Genomic DNA, 20,852 nt, shown 5'->3' on the forward strand with positions numbered 1-20,852 from the left:
ATCTTTAACCACAAGCAACGCCACAGGACGTCCTCTTTACAAACACAGATTACGTAGTTTTTGCACAACTCCTCATATCAACCAAATTTCGCAAAAAATTTGTTTTTATAAAAATTAAAACAATATGATATATTATAATAGGTAATAAAAACTTAAGCACTTAAATGTTATATCAATAATGGAAAAATATTATGAAACAGCCGACGTTTAAACATTTGTTTTGATGGCCAGCGCTTTCCCACTATGCATTGAGATGTTTAGTACGAAACAAATATATGAAATTTGACAGCGATAGCATTGTCTTGGTTTGTACTGTGACCAAGGATGCCGCATGTGCAGAAATATCTGTTTTTTTACCAATTTTTAGAATTTATCGATGACACCGAATCTAGACTCAAAATTACAGGTTTTTGGCAAATGCAGTGAATTGTAAAATTTTTCTCAAGTTGTAAACTATATTAATTTTGACCTTTCAAAATTCGTTTGACCCTTTAATGTGTTTATAAAACTCGTCGTTTATTTTAAACTTTACCAGACATGCACTTTTCATAATGGACCGATTCCTTATACGCGCCTGAGACTCTGGGTTCATTAACATTCGTTCACACGCACACTCGGTTCTAGCCTTACTCCGGCCATCATCTCGAGAGACTACATATGACAATCAGAGCATAAAATGTGCGAGGTACCCAAGCATTTTGAAATTAAAAATTTAAAAAAAAAATCCAGGACGGGTCGGGTACGGGTCGGGTACCGGCAATTCCGGCGTTTTTTTCTATCGGGTACGGGTCGGGTACGGGTAGTTGGAATAGACACTTTTCGGGTACGGGTCGGGTACGGGTATTTTAAACAAACCAGACTTCGGGTTCGGGTCGGGTACGGGTTTGAAAATTTTCGTTGAGTCGGGTACGGGTCGGGTACGGGTAACAAATTTCCCATACCCGACCATCTCTACTACCCATCAATGATTAAAAGAGGATTCGTTGTTCCAAGCTTTGCTATTGTTAATAACAAATTGTAAAGACAAACTATTGCATAGGTGAATTTTTTTTGAGCATTCCAGTATTTTTTCATGAGCAATGGTTTTTGTAAATTGTTTTTTTTTTCAATCACATTCATTTTTACTTATTTTGTAAGTTTAGTTTGAATATAACATATGTAACATCAAACAATTGAGAAAATGAACTATTATTCAAGTTATGAAATTAAAAAAAAAATTAAATCGTTAGAAAACAATTTTTTTTTTATATGTATATATATTTATATATATATATATATATATATATATATATATATATATATATATATATATATATATATATATATATATATATATATATATATATATATATATATATATATATATATATATATATATATATATATATATATATATATATATATATATATATATATATATATATATGTATATATGAAGTTTGATTGAATTTAAAGATCTACAACTTTGTCGAAAACCGCAAAGCTCTGCATTCCTAGATTGCATTCCAGGCCCAGTGTGCATTGTTGTGACTAGCGACAGTAGAAATGTTATGTTTGATTGAATTTAGGGTCTTTTCTATTTCCTCGAGCGAGTAGACGTGGGTCTTGCTGGGTGTTTGATAATTTGTGAGCAATTTATGATTTGTTTCCATCGATTTGCCAATATTTTCTGTAATGTTTTTAAGTTGCGCTGTTAATGCCTTCAGGTTGAGTTCGGTTTCGGATCTCTCCTGACAGGTGTGAAGGATTTCCTCGTGGTTACTCTGAGCACCTATGCACGCAGCATGGAAAGTGCGGTTGCAAGTTCCATGACAACGCAAGAGGAAGTGATTGTCGCTTTGGGCACAATTTAATATTCCACACTTCATTGAACTATTTCACTGTTTCACTTGCGTCGTAAATAAGTAAACGTAGCACGAGCACGAAAAAAAAAAAAAAATAAACTACGTAAAAAGCTGATGCGCGTTTATCGCGTGGTCGGTTAAAAAATGTTTATAAAGAAAAAGTTAAATAATAAAAATGTATACTAGAGCGCAGCAAATGCGCGTCCGAACTCTACGACAGTTCGACGTGAAAAAAAAAAGATTAAGGAGAAGATACAAAATGTTTTTGAATCTATACGTTCATCGCTATGGCATTATTATAACTTGAATCTAGATGAATAGCAAGCTCGAATACATTTCATTTGCACCCATTTTTCAGTTCACTGGAAATGATCTAAGAGAACAAAGAGCAGCTGCATAAAAAGATATGCCACATGGTTGGATAAGGTAGCGCAGATCGAATTTTTATAATCGAACTAGGGTAGGAAACATATTTTAAGCAGCTTTAGGAGCTGTCTGTGTGTTGAGACAAAATACTTGAAATCTGTAAGATGAAATACAAACATGAGTATATCGATTTGTTCTCTATCTTTTTCTCTGTCAGCGCTTGTTTTCAGATTCTAAAACCGATTTAGCAAACTGTAACAATGATCAATTAAAGTTCCCTATCGAGGGACGCTATTTCAATCACCCAGAACCTTTTGAGCAGTTTGCATCTGTTTTGCAGGGGATTTATTTCAGCACACAAATAGCGCCTTAATAGCTGCAATATTTTTCGTTTGATGTTTTTTCAAAGTTTTTTCCGTGTGGAACGGAATTTTATGTATTCGTAAGACAGCTAGTCAATCAGATTGACGAAAGAATAGTGTTTCTCGATGAGTATTTGAAAATTAAAAAATGTTTTGTTCACAACATTTATTTGAAATGGCACAATGCATGTTAAGGAAATTACAATAAACTAAATAATATAATTCACAAGATGTCGTAGAAAGGGATGAAATAAAAATCTTTCTGCGTTCTTCTTAGGCTGACCACGAAAAGGAACTAGCTAATCAGAGTCAATCAGAGTTTTCGTTCTCATAATTAAAATTGTCGGTATTTATCAATATTCAGGAGATCGAGACCCGTTTATTTCGACTGATTAGAATAGGCGCCACTGCTTAAGCCTATGATAACACCACCAAGGAGAGAATAGTTCCTTTTCGTGGTCAGCCTAAGAAGAACGCAGAAAGATTTTTATTTCATCCCTTTCTACGACATCTTGTGAATTATATTATTTAGTTTATTGTAATTTCCTTAACATGCATTGTGCCATTTCAAATAAATGTTGTGAACAAAACATTTTTTAATTTTCAAATACTCATCGAGAAACACTATTCTTTCGTATGTATACACTTATGAAATTTCTGGCAACGAACAATGGAAGTCTTAGAAAATGCATAGTAAAGGAAAAATAGTAAAGACTTAACTTAGTTTTACAATCTGAAAACAAGTTTTGACAGAGAAAACGATAGCGAACATATTGATATACTACTGTTTGAGTTTCACCCAACACATTTCGAGTATTTCGTCTGAATACACAGGTGGTTCCTAAAGCTGCTTAGAATATGTTCCCTACCCTAAGTAGAAATCTTGTCGGTCAGCATGGCAAATAAATTTTGATTGCGATTGTTTTGGCATTTTGTTGAATCTAATTAGTGCTCGGTCTTGTTAGACATGCATATTTGCATTTTTTAAATTTTCTAGCTATGAATGCATGAAACTTTGCCAGTTTTTCATACTCAGTAGGTATCTTCGCTTCATTATTCAAGAAGTAAGTGGTAATCAACGCGAAATACCGTGTCTCCGCGTATGCGTCGGTAAGAGGGAATAGAGCGGTCGCGCAGAACTTTCCGGGGTAAACGTGTTTTCGGCCCAGGTGAGCTTTGCTCAACTATGGATTTTCGGTGTGTTGTGACTGCCGAGGTGTACCAAACCATTTATTCGCAGACTGTCCACCCGTAGGTTCTATTTCAGCATGCAGTGATTCGGAGTAGGTTCCGTTCGTTCGATAAATATCGTAAATAATTAATCGCGACAAAACATCGTAATTAATCGCCACCAAATATCGCAATTAATATCAGGATTATACGCGACTCGTCTGTCAACGCACACATCCTTCTTTTTCTTTCTTTTTTCGTTCGTTTCAAACGGCGATGGCCAAGCAAATAGGCCGTTTTTGAAGTTCTCTTGCTGACCGCTTGCAGTATGTGTTGAGGGCCTATATATTTACTTTTTTCTTGTTTTCGGTTAATGCATATCTGGTTGCTTCGTAACATTGTGTAGTCAGCTGAGATAAATCAATGAGAGATACGTTTCGGTAGTTGCAGATTGACTTCATAAACAGATTTTCGAATATTTGAGTCTGTCTTGATTTGATTAGGTCCGGTATCCTTGCGTGCGCATTATTTTTGCGGTGTTACATCATCAACCGGAATGAGTTCGGATCGCGTTATGATTTCCGTAAAAGATATAATGAACTCGTACACGCGATATTTGGTATTATGAACCCGGTATTAGAACTCAGCGCATCGTTTACCAAAACGAAATCTGCTGCAAACCTTACCCTTTTCTCCAACATCCCAGTGATTTCTCGTGGAAGTGCAGAGGTGTTCTCGGCTTCCAATAAAGTGAGTATCACGTCAACATATTCCTATACACACTCCTTCTTTGACCTGCATTCGGATGCGGCCGGCGCTGGTATTGCCTAATATAAAGATTAAGGTCACCAGTTTTTACACATTGAGAATGAATGTTAATCCCAAGCATCATCTATTGGTTCTCTGTGTAATTACAGCTGATCTGGCAATAACGGAGTAGCAACCGCGGGCGGTCAATCATGCTCATGCTCATGCTCATGCTCAGTAAAGGAAAAGTAGTAAAGACAAAATTGGTAAAATATGGTCACGAACCTATAGAAAATACATCAAAATAGATGTGATTTTTGAGTTCAGCTTCGAAAAATACACTTAGATTAAAGTTTTGAGCCTGAGACGTAGGAAAACAATATCTATCTCAGAAAAAGAACCACTGTGCAATGGTTGTTGTTGTGTTTCTTTCAGCAGCTGGAAACATGAATTGAAATAGGTTATATAATAACATTGCAGCGCTTGCACACGCGTGTCGCTTCCTTCTACAACCACTCATCGTATAAAGCCATCTGAACAGATCACCCACACGTTCACGCATCTACCACAACCACGAACGTTATAGGCAAAGAGTGGAAAAATCGGAGCACCATTTTACGTTTCAGAACTTAATTTATGAATAAAATTTTAACAGAAAATATGGAACAGCGAATGCGTATTCTACCTTTGCAGCTCGTAAAATGGTCTATACACGTTAGTCAGTGTATGTACGGGAAATGTCACTTATCTTCATAAGCAAAAGCGTGAAGAAAATGTATGACAGAGATCGAAAAAAATAGCTGAAAAAACTTTCAGTGCGGCGTAAGATATGGCGTCGATTATTTTTACTGGGTATGAGCTCGAATATCGACGCATAACACAATCGAAACAATAATTTGTACTTATCTTACTCAATCCATTGAAATTGTTGCATATTCAAGTACCTCTAAAGCATGCAGCAGCCACTCACACCAAATACATAAGCTTCAGCAAAAAAACCAATGAAAAACACTTGAAATGTGAACTTTTACTAAGTAGAGAATTCACACGTCCTTAGCACTGTGAACAACTTCACTGCGATAAAATCTATTTTTTCTGTTCATTTATACGAGCAACAATATGCAGTCATATATCACTGACTGCACGAACATATATGTGATAAAAATAACTTGAACTGGTTATAACATAAACTTTATACAATTTCATTTGATACTGGATATTCATACGATGCCATTGTTATATTATATTACCATTTTTATACGATATGTGGTTATCTGTACATATAAATAATTAAATTAAAAAGTTGAAGTAATATCAGAGACAATATTTGTTTGAAATGTACAGTATCTTACATTCAAGCTGTGAGTAGTCTTAAAGCAGAAAAAGAAATCTTGCATAAGCAAGCTGTGTATGCTGAGCTAATTCGAAAGAACTCGCATAGTAAATTTGTACAATTTTATACTCTAGCAATAGAGAGAACTAAGTTCATATCGAAAGGGGTACCCACGAGTCTTTTTGGTTAAGACAACACCAGGGTAGAACGTAAAATCGATGAAAGCTTTAAACCTTACATACACAGATGCTCTCCCAATTATTTTCCATTGTTAAGCATAAATAAATACCGAATACCCATGTTTCAAGGAGAAATATATATACACTAAGGTCGCTTTTTACGCGTTTTTTACGCGGATTCCGGAATTTTCGCAGTTTTTCACGCGGATTATATATATATATATATATATATATATATATATATATATATATATATATATATATATATATATATATATATATATATATATATATATATATATATATATATATATATATATATATATATATATATATATATATATATATATATATATATATATATATATATATATATATATATATATATATATATATATATATATATATATATATATATATATATATATATATATATATATATATATATATATATATATATATATATATATATATATATATATATATATATATATATATATATATATATATATATATATATATATATATATATATATATATATATATATATATATATATATATATATATATATATATATATATATATATTAGTGCTTAAAGATGGCAAATAATTGGGAAAGCATCTGTGTATGTAAGGTTAAAAGCTTTCATCGATTTTATGTTCTACCCTGGTGTTGTCTTAACCAAAAAGACTCGTGGGTACCCCTCTCGATATGAACTTTGTTCTCTTTATTGCTAAAGTATAAAGTTGTTCAAATTTACTATGCGAGTTCTTTCGAATTAGCTCAGCATACACAGCTTGCTTATGCAAGATTTTTTTTTTGCTTTAAAAATATTTACAGCTTGAATGTAAGATATTGTACATTTCAATTATTTATACAGATAACCAGATATCGTATAAAAATGGTAATATAATATAACAATGGCATCGTATAAATATTCAGTTTCAAATGAAATTGTATAAAGTTTGTGTTATAACCAGTTCAAGTTATTTTTATTATATATTGTTCGTGCAGTCAGTGATATATGACTGCATATTGTTGCTCGTATAAATGAACAGACAAAATAGATTTTATCGCAGTGAAGTTGTTTACATTGCTAAGGACGTGTGAATTCTCTACTTAGTAAAAGTTCACATTTCAAGTGTTTTTCATTGGTTTTTTGCTGAAACTTATGTGTTTGGTGTGAGTGGCTGCTGCATGCTTTAGAGGTACTCGAATATGCAACAATTTCAATGGATTGAGTAAGATAAGTACAAATTATTGTTTCGATTGTGTTATGCGTCGATATTCGAGCTCATACCCAGTAAAAAATATTCGACGCCATATCTTACGCCGCACTGAAAGTTTTTTCAGCTATTGTTTTCGATCTCTGTCATACAATTTCTTAACGCTTTTGCCTATGAAGATAAGTGACATTTCCCGTACATACACTGACAAACGTGTAAAGACCATTTTACGAGCTGCTAAGGTAGAATACACGGTATTTGCTGTTCCATATTTTCTGTTAAAATTTCATTCATAAATTAAGTTCTGAAACGTAAAATGGTCCATAGTCGTGTAAGGTCGTTTCTGTTTCGCTCTATCTATGAATCGTCGCTCCTCGGTGCTCCGATTTTTCCACTCTTTGCCTATAACGTTCGTGGTTGTGGTAGATGCGTGAACGTGTGGGTGATCTGTTTAGAGGGCTTTATGCGATGAATGGTTGTAAAAGGAAGCGACACGCGTGTGCAAGCGCTGCAATGTTATTATATAACCTATTTCAATTCATGTTTCCAGCTGATGAAAGAAACACAACAACAACCATTGCACAGTGGTTCTTTTTCTGAGATAGATATTGTTTTCCTACGTCTCAGGCTCAAAATTTCAATCTAAGTGTATTTTTCGAAGCTGAACTCAAAAATCACATCTATTTTGGTTTTTTTTTTCTATAGGTTCGTGGCCATGGTATATTTTACCAATTTTGTCTTTACTACTTTTTCTTTACTATGCATTTTCTAAGACTTCCATTGTTCGTTGCCAGAAATTTCATGAGTGTATACATACGAAAGAATAGTGTTTCTCGATGATTATTTGAAAATTAAGAAAATGTTTTGTTCACAACATTTATTTGATATGGCACAATGCATGTTAAGGAAATTACAATAAACTAAATAATATAATTCACAAGATGTCATAGAAAGTGATGAAATAAAAATCTTTCTGCGTTCTTCTTAGGCTGACCACGAAAAGGATCTATTCTCTCCTTGGTGGTGTTCGATTATAAAAATTCGATCTGCGCTACCTCATCCAACCATGTGGCTTCATTTATGCAGCTGCTCTTTGTTCTCTTAGATCATTTCCAGTGAACTGAAAAATGGGTGCAAATGAAATGTATTCGAGCTTGCTATTCATCTAGATTCAAGTTATAATAATGCCATAGCGATGAACGTATAGATTCAAAAACATTTTGTATCTTCTCCTAAATCTTTTTTTTTTTCACGTCAAACTGTCGTAGAGTTCGGACGCGCATTTGCTGCGCTCTAGTACACATTTTTATTATTTAACTTTTTCTTTATAAACATTTTTTAACCGACCACGCGATAAACGCGCATCAGCTTTTTACGTAGTTTATTCTCATTTTTTCGTGCTCGTGCTACGTTTGCTTGTTTACGACGCGAGTGAAACAGTGAAATAGTTCAATGAAGTGTGGAATATTAAACTGTGCCCAAAGCGACAATCACTTCCTCTGGCGTTGTCATGGAACTTGCAACCGCACTTTCCATGCTGCGTGCATAGGTGCTCAGAGGAACCACGAGGAAATCCTTCGCACCTTCATGCTGTCGCTATGCCAGGACTGTCAGGAGAGATCCGAGACTCAACCTGAAGGCATTAACAGCGCAACTTAAAAACATTACAGAAAATATTGGCAAATCGATGGAAACAAATCATAAATTGCTCACAAATTATCAAACACCCAGCAAGACCCACGTCTACTCGCTCGAGGAAATAGAAAAAACCCTAAATTCAATCAAACATAACATTTCTATTGTAGCAAGTAACAACAACGCACACTGGGCCAGGAATGGAATCTAGCGGTACGAAATTATTAGCGCTCTCAGGGTTTGACCAATCGGTTTCCGATCTTCTATAAAGTTTCTTGGTATAGTTAGGGCTTCATTTTGGATTTTTGAATTAGTTCGGAAGTCAGCCGCGAAGGTGGCGTTACGATGCCAACTTCTTCCCTTTACACGCTAGAGCTTTGCGGTTTCAGATAAAGTTGTAGATCTTCAAATTCTATGAAACTTCACAGAACATACCAAATTTCTACCTCTTCAAATTTCAGAGATCTACGAGTTTTGATAAAATTTGTCTGAAATTCACGATATATTGTGATAATTTTATGAGCTCACTCGAATTAATTTCTTACAAATTTTTGCTCGATAGAAATTGAATAATTACGTTGTTTTTTTTCCAAGTACAGAGGTTTTTAAAGTACTAAAGTGAAAAAATTACACAAAATTTGAAAAAAATACATAATCTTGTGAATTAGATATCTCATAGGTTAGCAAGTATTAGCAAACCATGATTATTTCCGATTGACCCGAAACTCTGGATTTTTTAGTTTCGAACTAATCATTTTATTCATTTTGAAGCGAATCGAAAAGGGTCGTTGCATTTGCCTGATAACTTGACATGGATATATATATATATATATATATATATATATATATATATATATATATATATATATATATATATATATATATATATATATATATATATATATATATATATATATTTTTTTTTTTTTTTTGTTTCAGGTGGAGGGGAAATTTGCATCCAAACCCCTGAGTGACCAACCTCAGGGAGTGTGGGGTTGGTTTGAATCAGTGACCGGACCCACTAAAACCCCTCCAGTCTCCAGCACATAATACTCCCCGGGACCACCGCTAGGTATTGCTTCGGGGAGCGGCTTTTGTGCTCTGTGCACCCTCTTGGTTCTTTAGGTATCTTTGCTAACTTAGCTAACTAACCTGGAGACTGGCCGTTAGCTAACACTGGCGTGTCGGTGGTCAACCTGTCGCCTGTTTTGCAATTCTAAAACTATTTGAGAGGCGGCTGTACAAACCGCCCTCCAAATGTTTGGGTCTTTACACAAAATCGATCAAAACGTAGTCTAGCAGATAAACATACTTCTCCGAATTCATTTTATGAGAAATAAAACAAATTGGTGTCTTTCCGAAGTGCCTGAATGCGGCCCACACCATAACTGAACCTCCCTGAAAGTTTCTGGGATGACGAGTTTCGGATTTTCGGCGAATATCCCTCAAATACATTTGGCAACCATCAGGACCATCTAGGTTAAACTTCCTCTCATCGAAGAAGATGACGGATTTCCACTCGGCCTCCCAAAACATATGCCGTTCCGCAATCTCGCAGTTCTGTGTGATGTAATGGACTTATTCCAAGCACCATTTAGAATATAAGTAAATATAAAACAAGCGGTGCGATCATATATCGCATCAGCATAAAACGACGGTGCGATCACCCTCTGCATCAGCAGAAAAGGGTATTGCTACCGACGAGTACAATAAACTGATCGCGCAGTGCGATTCATTCGACTAACAACACTCATCGTGTATAGTCAAAAAGTGGTGACATTCCCGGGTCCGGTTGGAAGCCGGACTGGCGAAAGAATTTACCACATGGCGACCTATGACATGGTCAAATCGATCTTCGGAGATTGTGAACAGCAAAGACAACGGCAAATGTTTTGTTCGTGGTGATTTTGGACAGGCCAATTTCAAGATCCAATGGAGCCGTTCCGGAAAGGTGGATGATCATCAAATATCAATTATCTGTTTACGGAAATCTACGCTTATCGACGGTATCATTCAAATACAGAATCAATCGCCTTCTCCAATCATGCAGATTTACACCAGTCCAGTGAATTAGTGAAGCAAATGAAAATACTGCGTTGTACGCTCTGCCTCAGTGAAGCAATAAATAAAAGCATGGCGAAAAACAGTTTGTGTCATCAACAGTGATGGCCGTGCTTTATCGGTTAATTACAGACAAAAAAAAAACAAAACATAAAGTGATCATTCATGGTTATTCCGGTGCATTTTCATAAGAGTATAATCTAAGTGAATCGCTTAGTACCTATATACTTTGCGTATTAAACACAAACTGAATCGTGGTTTCAAATGTCGCCACGAGGCTACTTTATGGACTGTAAGTGGCCTATTCCAATCGATGTGGTTGAAATGATTTTATCAGCTACTTAGTGCAGAACGAACATTCCTACCCACATATATTGCTGCATCGTTCTTTTTTTTGGCGCACGAGCAATTCAACATTATACACCAAAATGGTTTGAAATCAACGTATGGTGAAACGATTTAATTGATGCAGCATGAGAAAAATTTTGTCGGCGAACCGACATGAATGTTGTGAAATAATATATATATATATATATATATATATATATATATATATATATATATATATATATATATATTATATATATATATATATATATATATATATATATATATATATATATATATATATATATATATATATATATATATATATATATTATATATATTATATATATATATATATATATATATATATATATATATATATATATATATATATATATATATATATATATATATATATATATATATATATATATATATATATATATATATATATATATATATATACATATATATATATATATATATGTAATTTGATCAATCTTGATGAATGAAGTGTACAATATTAAATAATATTTTATTAATTTTTGTAATTTTTACGCCAATGTAATGAGGTGAAACTACTAATCCATCGTGTGCAAGTGTGTTGATAAAAACAGAAATAATAATAATATTGTGAACTGAAAATGGCGACGAACAACGAAAAGTGAGAGAAGTTTCAATTTGCTAGGTATAGTTCAACAAGATTAAGTTTTTAGTTCTTTTATGACTATTGTGCAAGCAAAAAAAAATAATATGCATAAATAATTTATCGAAAGACACAGATTACACATGTATTACTGTTATAGTAGTCTCTTGAGCATTGTGAGATAAGTTTAATTGTGAAACCGAAAAGTAGTGCGTATTCGGCATTAATCAAACTTCTCTAAATAATTAAAAATTTGTTAAATACACACAAATAACATGGAACGAAACGAATTACCCATTAAGGAGCAACTGCAAAAAAAGGTAACGATAATACAAGTAATAGTTCGAAGCTACTGAAAATGGTAGAGAATAGGTTAATCATTAATCATATCTGAGGCTATACGAAGAGTGGAAACAGTGAATGGATAAATACTTAGAAACATGCAAGCAACCATAGCTATTATCGAAAAAAGAATTTTTAAAAAGATGCAAAAAAAAAAACATTGGCGAATACGAGAAACGCAATACTAATAGTAAGCAGTAACAGAAAAGGAAGAAAATTGAGTCACCATAAAACAAATAATCCGGATTCAAATCGATTCAAACAAAAATAATATTACAAAAATAAAATATTTCATAACGAATAAAGATATTTCAAATAAAAGTACAGAGAACAGTATAAAAAAATAATAATAATAATAATAAATCAGGTTTATTCTAGGACAAATAACCCATTGGAATAAATTACGGGTCTTGTGCGTTTTTATTTTAGTTGAAAAAAATGGCAGATTCAAAATTAAAACATGCTGGAAAAACATATCAGCAATTCAAACTTAAATATTTAACTACTAACCAGCCAAAAAAAAAAATCTAAACTAGGTTAAAATCAACTTTCAGCTAATTTCAGTTATGTTCAATTTCATTTTCACCCCCTACACCACAAACTAGTTATGCTCCTCATTCATTCCTTGCAGACAATTATTCTATATTTTCAAAAAAAAAAAAATCTTTATGAATTTCACTTTATTATAATTTTTTTTATTCCGGTACACGAGGCTGGTCACTTCTGTATACCAGAATAAAGAAACAGCTTTCATCTTCAGCCTGACCAGCTTGAAGTGAGAGTAATATCTCAAAACTAACTTTTTTGTTCACCGTGATATGTCATGCAATGAAATTTTCATTTATTTAAAATATTTATTTTTGTAAACTTTAAACTAACGAACTATGATGAACTTTAAACTCTGAGAGCGAGGTGGAAGCCCGCAGTAAAATAAACAAATATTTATTTATTTATTGAAGAGCTGCTAGGTGAATAGGCTCAAAATTCCTAGCAGCCTGCCCTGCTATGCGAATAGGCTAAAAATCCATAGCAAGGCATAGAAATTAAGAAAAAATATATTCCTGGGAGCCATGTTATAAAATATAGTAGAATAGGGTAGCAGGCCTGCACCCAATCAATAAATAAAATATTAAAAATAGTTGGATGGAATTTTGCCCCAGATGCCCGAACCAAAATGGTTATCGGATGCTCGAGTGAATAAGAAGTGCACGGACTCTAGCGTCTCGTAGCCATAATAATTAAATTTTTTAATACCCCGGATGCCTGGCACTTTTAAGTTGACCAGAAGGACGTCATAAGATTGATTAGAGGTTTAAACTTTAATCCTTTACGATCATTTTCAATAACTATTGTGTAATAAACATAATCATAACTTTATAATATCATAAAATTATTACAAATTTTTAAATTAAACACAGCAAATAGAAAAGCAGTCCAATTATATACCTTAAATTAAGTAATTTCATAACCTAAAATTTATACACTTATTATTAGTTAACAAAATATTGCTAACCTTTTCATTGGTTTACTAATCCTTATTATTCCTAATTCCTAATTATATTTCTAATTATATTTCAATTCGTTTTAATATTTTTATCTAAATTATCCTTATCCAACAAATTTATTCAACAGTACCAACTCATATATAACCATAACATTACAAAATATGACATAAAAATAATTATCATATTTTCCTTATTTTCACAAACAAAGCAATAACCAAACTAAAACATTACATGACATTAAAACAAACGTAAAAAATAACCTAACCTAAATTAAAAAAAAAACACACACAACAAACAGTTTTTCCATAGTCACGAAGTATGTGCTAAACAGTTCTGCTAAACCTAACTTTTGATAATATAAATTTATGTGTTTATGTAACATTGTTAGAAATATTGCATTCATATATTTTTGTTCTCATCTGATTATACTTAGAGTATAGACTGACAGAGCAACCATATCAATGTAAATTCTACCAAATTACTTAATCATTGTCTGACTAATTTTAAAAACTCAAAACCTTATACATATTTTTCAATTTTAAAAACATTTATAAAACAAATTACTTAAATCAGTCATAAACCGAACAGATTGGCAAAAGACTCATCAATAACACTGTATATTATTTTCATTTAATTATAATCCGATAACTTTCACAATACTAACAACAGCAACAAAAAGTTGCAAATAAAATACAGAATAAAAAACACAAGACGAATCTCACATCTTAAAACAAAAAAAACGTTATAAATATCTTTAAAAATATTTTCCTTAAAAAAAAATAAAATAAAATTTAACTTTAAGACCTCGTATAACAACAATAAAAATAGATATTAAAATAAATGAAATATAAGAATATTCAACGTAAAAAAAAATATTTTTTTGTTTATTTTTCTTTCGAATCTCACATCTTAAAACAAAAAAAAACGTTATAAATATCTTTAAAAATATTTTCCTTAAAAAAATAAAATAAAATTTAACTTTAAGACCTCGTATAACAACAATAAAAATAGATATTAAAATAAATGAAATATAAGAATATTCAACGTAAAAAAAAATATTTTTTTGTTTATTTTTCTTTCGCAAATGACTAAATTATAATAACCCATAACAAAACTTATTCAACTTATAACGAAAACAAATCGCCACTAATTAAATAGATCTATTATGTAGATTAATTATAACACCTAGAATTTAAATCATCCCTAAGTTCAAAACCAATTTCAAAACCTTAGCCAACCCTACATTAATTACATAAATACATTTCACCAATTGCACATTTATTTTATTTACATTTAACACATAGCGATTCAATGTAGCATAACTTTGAATCTCTAGACAATCTATATCATCCACAATCGCTTGGAGCGTTGGAGGAAGATCACAGACATCTCATTGAGTATCTAAGATCTTTACCCAATAAGCACCAATGGATTGGGACAACACAACGAAAAATCTTATCAACAAGTAAAAATTCATTAAAGAAAAAACCTGGTTATTATCCATATTAAATTCAAAGAAGTAAAAAAAATCAGTTTATAAACAATTATTACAGAAAAATATTTTATACACCAAAATTTGTGAGAAACAACCGAAGACAGACTACCCCGAAAACTACAATACGTTTTTTTTCTTCACAAAATTTTTACTATCCTACAAATTTTCATACAAAATACGTTTAATGGTAGAGAAACACAAATACATATAAACACAATACTTATAATAGATCTATAATCTATTCAATTCAATCTAGTAGTACATTATAAAATTCAAATTTTTCCCTAAGAGGGGTGGTGTAATGGACTTATTCCAAGCACCATTTAGAATATAAGTAAATATAAAACAAGCGGTGCGATCATATATCGCATCAGCATAAAACGACGGTGCGATCACCCTCTGCATCAGCAGAAAAGGGTATTGCTACCGACGTGTACAATAAACTGATCGCGCAGTGCGATTCATTCGACTAACAACACTCATCGTGTATAGTCAATAAGTGATGACATTCCCGGGTCCGGTTGGAAGCCGGACTGAAGAAAGAATTTACCACAGTAAAATATAAGCTTCGGTGTTTTCAAACGTTGCTGATATTGAATGTGAGTATTTTCTTTCAAAATCTGTAGTATTCTTCTCTTAGACATTGAAAGAGACTTTTGAGCCTTAATCTGGCCTGCACTCAAGTTTTCATCAACAGGCAGGCGAGATATTTGTCTTTTATCTTGAAGATTCAAAGTAGGTGGACGCCCGGATCGTTTGTTGACGCCATAGTTTTCAGGATCCTTGAGAAAATTTACTGTGGTACCTTTATTAGTTACGGTTCAATTTCTGAGCTATTTTGCGAATAGTTAGTCCACATTCTCTGAAAGCCGTGATTTTCGCTCGCTCTTCCAAAGATAATGCTTTCCTCTCGGCATTTCCAGCAAATAAAACGAACAACGATACAGGAATTTATGAAAACTATTTCCCATAGATTAAATTCAATGACGGCTATCGTTATATACCATGCAAACATACTTACTTTTATACTTTGTATGGGTTAAAGATGATTAAGGCACATGTACGGTATATTTATTTCCTTCTACAAATTGAAGTTGTTTCAATTCACCTTGAAATTCAGCAAGTACAAACATGTAAACAAAAATTGCTATTGTTTGTTATTCGCGCAATACACTGCTGTACCGAACACCATAAAATGATGATAGAATTAACCTTGTGAATTATTCTAATAATACATGATAGTTTTGTACGGTATAATTATTTCTCGCACTGTATTTAATAATCGGTATGCTGCTTTACTAGGGCTGCGATACCTAGTCTCGCGACGGGGCTGCCGTCTTTGATATAGCTGGCGAGACACCGCGTTTCATGATTCAGCCGCCCGCTCCGGATCAGACGCTGTTGTACGCCGCCCCTAACATGGAGAAACAGCCGCATACGTTCCCCCTTCCCAGTCAGCATACGACCAAAGTTTCCACCGGGGTTGGTTACCCGATCTCCGCTGAGGTTACTCGCATTCCGGTCGGCACCACGTGAAGGTTGGGATAGGAGTTGCTGGACAGAGGTGAATGACCACAATAGGAACCGATTATAATCAAATGAAATGGGAACGTATAGGGCAGACAAATTATGAAACCACGTGTTCAATCATAATTCATCAGTTAACCCTTAACTAGCCCGCTCATCTGATAACAACTTTGATCAAATCGATTGTGTAGTTTCTGAGATAATGAAGTTTCGTGATTTTCACATTTCGGCATATTACAGACAAAGTTCGATTACAGTAACATTCAATTGGGTGTTATGAGGCAGCTAGACTTATTAATTGACACTTATTTTGTGGAAATCGGGTCAGCCATCTCTGAGAAATGTGAGTGAGTTCAAGTAGTCTTCGGAGTATGTTCCTTTTCATAGCTGGATTTCACATTTTTAAACATAACAGGTAAAGTAATAGTCCGATTGCAAAACAAATCAATAGGGTCTTATGGGGCAACAAGACCTTCCATTTGACACCGATTTTATGAAAATCGGTCGAGCCATCCCTGAGAAACATTAGTGAGACTGAACAGTCTTCAGAACACGTTTCTTTTCGTAACTTTTGAACCACAAGTTCAATCTTTATAAAATTCAAAAGTTGAGAGTATTTCAGGTAGCTTGTTCTTTTGAAACCAATTTTGTTCAAATCGGTTGTGTAGTTTTTGAGATAATGATGTTTCATGATTTTTACATATTGATACATAACCTCTAAACTAAAAATCCGATTACAATAAAATTAAATTGGGTTTTATAAGACAATAAAACCTTTCATTTGCAATTAATTTCATTAAAATCGGTCCAGCCATCTCTGAGAAAAGTGAGTGAGAGTAAAAATCTACACACACACATACACACACATACACACACACATACAGAAAATGCTCAGCTCGTCGAGCTGAGTCGAGTGATATATGCCATGCGGCCCTTTGGAGCATTTTTGCCTTTCTCCTAGAAAGGTATAGCAATCACTTGCAAAACCGAAAGTATAAAAGTGCTCCAAAGGGCCGAATGGCATATATCACTCGACTCGACTCGACATTTTCTGTATGTGTGTGTGTGTATGTGTGTGTGTGTGTATGTGCAGATTTTTATTCTCACTCACTTTTCTCAGAGATGGCTGGTCCGATTTCCATGAAATTAATTGCAAATGAAAGGTCTTGTTGTCCCATAAGACCCTATTAAATTTTATTGTAATCGGATTTTTAGTTTAGAGGTTATGTATCAAAATGTAAAAATTATGAAACATCATTATCTCGAAAACTACACAACCGATTTGAACAAAATTGGTTTCAAATAGACGGGCTTCCTGGAAAACCCTTAACTTTTGAATTTTATAAAGATGGAGTATGTTGTTCAAAAGTTATGAAAAGAAACGTGTTCTGAAGACTGTTTAATCTCACTCATGTTTCTCAGAGATGGCTCGACCGATTTTCATAAAATCGGTGTCAAATGGAAGGTCTAGTTGCCCCATAAGACCCTATTGATTTGTTTTGCAATCGGACTATTACTTTGCCTGTAATGTTCAAAAATGTGAAATCCAGCTATAAAAAGAAACATATTCCGGAGACTACTTGGACTCACTCACTTTTCTCAGAGATGGCTGACCCGATTTCCACAAAATTAGTGTCAAATGAAAAGTCTGGCTGCCGCATAATACCCTATTGAATTTTACTGTAATCGAACTGTAACTTCGTCTGTAATGTACCGAAATGTGAAAATCATGAAACTTCATTGTCACAGAAACTACACAACTGATTTGATCAATATTATTATCAGATGAGCGGGCTATTTAAGGGTTAACTGATGAATTATGATTGAATACGTGCTTTCATAATTTGTCTGCCCTATACGTTCTTATTTCATTCGATGATAATCAAACTTAGGCAAGCGTTATGTATTAAATTGTTGATAAAACATCGAAAGTCTATTATCTCAAAGATTACATGACTTATTTGAACATAACTAGTGTCATACGAACGAGTCATCTCTCAAACTTAAAAAAAAACAAACTTAATAACAATTTGATATGTGGTTTAAAAGTTATGGAAAGAAAGGAAATTCGAAGACTATTTAAAACTATACCAGCTTTGATCGATATATGTGGCCTTAACATAATTTAAATATGGTATCGTACTTTTTGAACGTTCCAAATTTATTGATTCCTTGCGATGTGTTTAAAGTCTGCAAATGCACGACGAATAGGCCATAGGATATGATCAATGTCGAAAGACAAATCGTTTGAAATGATTGGTTTTATCGAAATGACAACATTCTCGACTTTTGGCCTCTGTACATCGTCTTAATTCTGAATATATTCATATTGGGTGGTATTCGGTAATTTTCAGCAGATTTTCTGGCATCAATCTGACACCAGAAATACCCATATTGGGAGGTATTTAGTTATTTTGGTTGTTTTCCAGAAACTAAAAGTGGTCGTCATTAAATTCAAAATGATGTCCAGGGTCAATGTTTGGTTTCTATGCATCATCTCGATTACGGAAATATCCATATTGAGTATTATTCGGTCATTTTCGACTGTTTCCTAGAAGTTGCCATTTAGCAATTCAAAATGGTGCCTGACGTCAATTGTTAGCTCATTGCATCATTCTGGTTCCAGAGATACTCATATTGGATGGTATTTGGTTATTTTAGGCTGTTTTTCACAAACCGGAAGTCGCCATCTTGGATTACAAAACGGTATTTAGGATAATTTTAGGCCTCTGAGCGTCATTCTGGTTGAAGAAACACCCATATTGGGTGTTATTCGATCATTTTCTGCTGTTTCCTAGGAACCGGAAGTCGCCAACCTAAAATCCAAAATGGGGTCTGTGGTCGATATCAGCTGCTGTGTATCATTATAGATCCGGAGATACTCACGTCAGACGAAAATCGGCCATTTTTTGCTGTTTTCCAGAAACCAGAATTTGCCATCCTACAATTCATAATGGTGTCTGAGGTTAATCTTTAGCTTCTTGCATCATTCTGACTCTGGAGATACTCATATTGGGTGGTATTTGGTCACTAGGGGCTGTTTTTCAGAAACCGAAAGTCGTAATTTTGGACTTTAAGATTGCCTGTGAAATCAATTTCTATCATCTGAGTGTAATTCTGGTTCCGAAAACATACATATTGAATGGCATTTGGTCATTTCCGGCTGTTTTCCAGACACCGGAAGTCACCATCTTAAAATTCAAGATTGTGTCTGTGATCGATTTTTAACTTGTGTGCTTCATTCTGGTTCCAGAATGTTTTCCAGAAACCGGAAGTTGCCATCTTTAAATTTTAAAATGTTGTCTGAAGTCAATTCGTGGCTCCAGTGCATCATTACGATTCCGAAAATACCCATAATGGGTGGTATTTGGTCGTTTGCCGCTGTTTCCGAAACCGTAAGTCGCCATTTTGGATTTCATAACGGCATTTGGAGACAATTTCTGGATTTTGAATGTCATACTGGTTAAAGAAACACTCATATTGGGTGGTATTTGGTCATTTTCAGCTGTTTTTCAGAAGCCGGAAATTGCCCTCTTACAATCCAAAAATGTCTGAGGTCAATTATGGAACATATTTGTTACCACTAAAACATTCACCTGCCAAATATGGTTCCATTTAGTTGATTAGTTCGCGAGATGTGCAGAAAGTTGTGCTTCATTTGTATGGAACCCCTCCCTTCCAGAAGAGGGAGGGGCGACGAACCATTATGGACATATTTTTACCTCTAAAAACATTCACGTACCAAATTTGGTTGTATTTTCTTGATTGGTTCTTGAGCTGTTTGAAATTTGTGTTTCATTTGTATGGGACCCCTCCCTTATAGAAGAAAAAGGGGTGTCAAACCATTATGCACATATTTGTTACCTCTAAAAACATTCACCTGCCAAATTTGGTGCCATTTAGTTGGTTAGCTCTCGAGATGTGCAGAAATTTGTGTTTTTCTATGGTACCCCTCCCTTACAGAAAAGGGAGGGGTGTCGAACCATTATATACATATTTGTTACCCCCAAATACATGAACATGCTAAATTTGGTTCCATTTATTCGATTAGTTCTCGAGATGTGCAGTAATTTGTGTTTCATTTG

General features: G+C 33.6%; 1 protein-coding gene across 6 annotated transcripts in view; it reads left to right on the top strand.

Moving 5' to 3' along the window:
* LOC129723376 (protein mini spindles) overlaps positions 1–20,852 on the top strand; it is a 487,241-nt gene that overhangs the window by 422,656 nt on the left and 43,733 nt on the right. Inside the window, exon 15 of one of the 6 annotated variants that reach the window (XM_055677565.1) lies at positions 9,804–9,956. The exons of the other annotated variants lie outside the window; for them this stretch is intronic. Coding sequence (XP_055533540.1) covers positions 9,804–9,914 — 111 coding nt within the window. The 3' untranslated portion in view covers positions 9,915–9,956. Of the gene's footprint in view, positions 1–9,803; positions 9,957–20,852 lie in introns of those variants that run through there. 6 annotated transcript variants of the gene reach the window in all.

Source organism: Wyeomyia smithii, chromosome 2 (assembly GCF_029784165.1).
Source record: "Wyeomyia smithii strain HCP4-BCI-WySm-NY-G18 chromosome 2, ASM2978416v1, whole genome shotgun sequence".
Lineage (NCBI taxonomy): Eukaryota > Metazoa > Arthropoda > Insecta > Diptera > Culicidae > Wyeomyia > Wyeomyia smithii.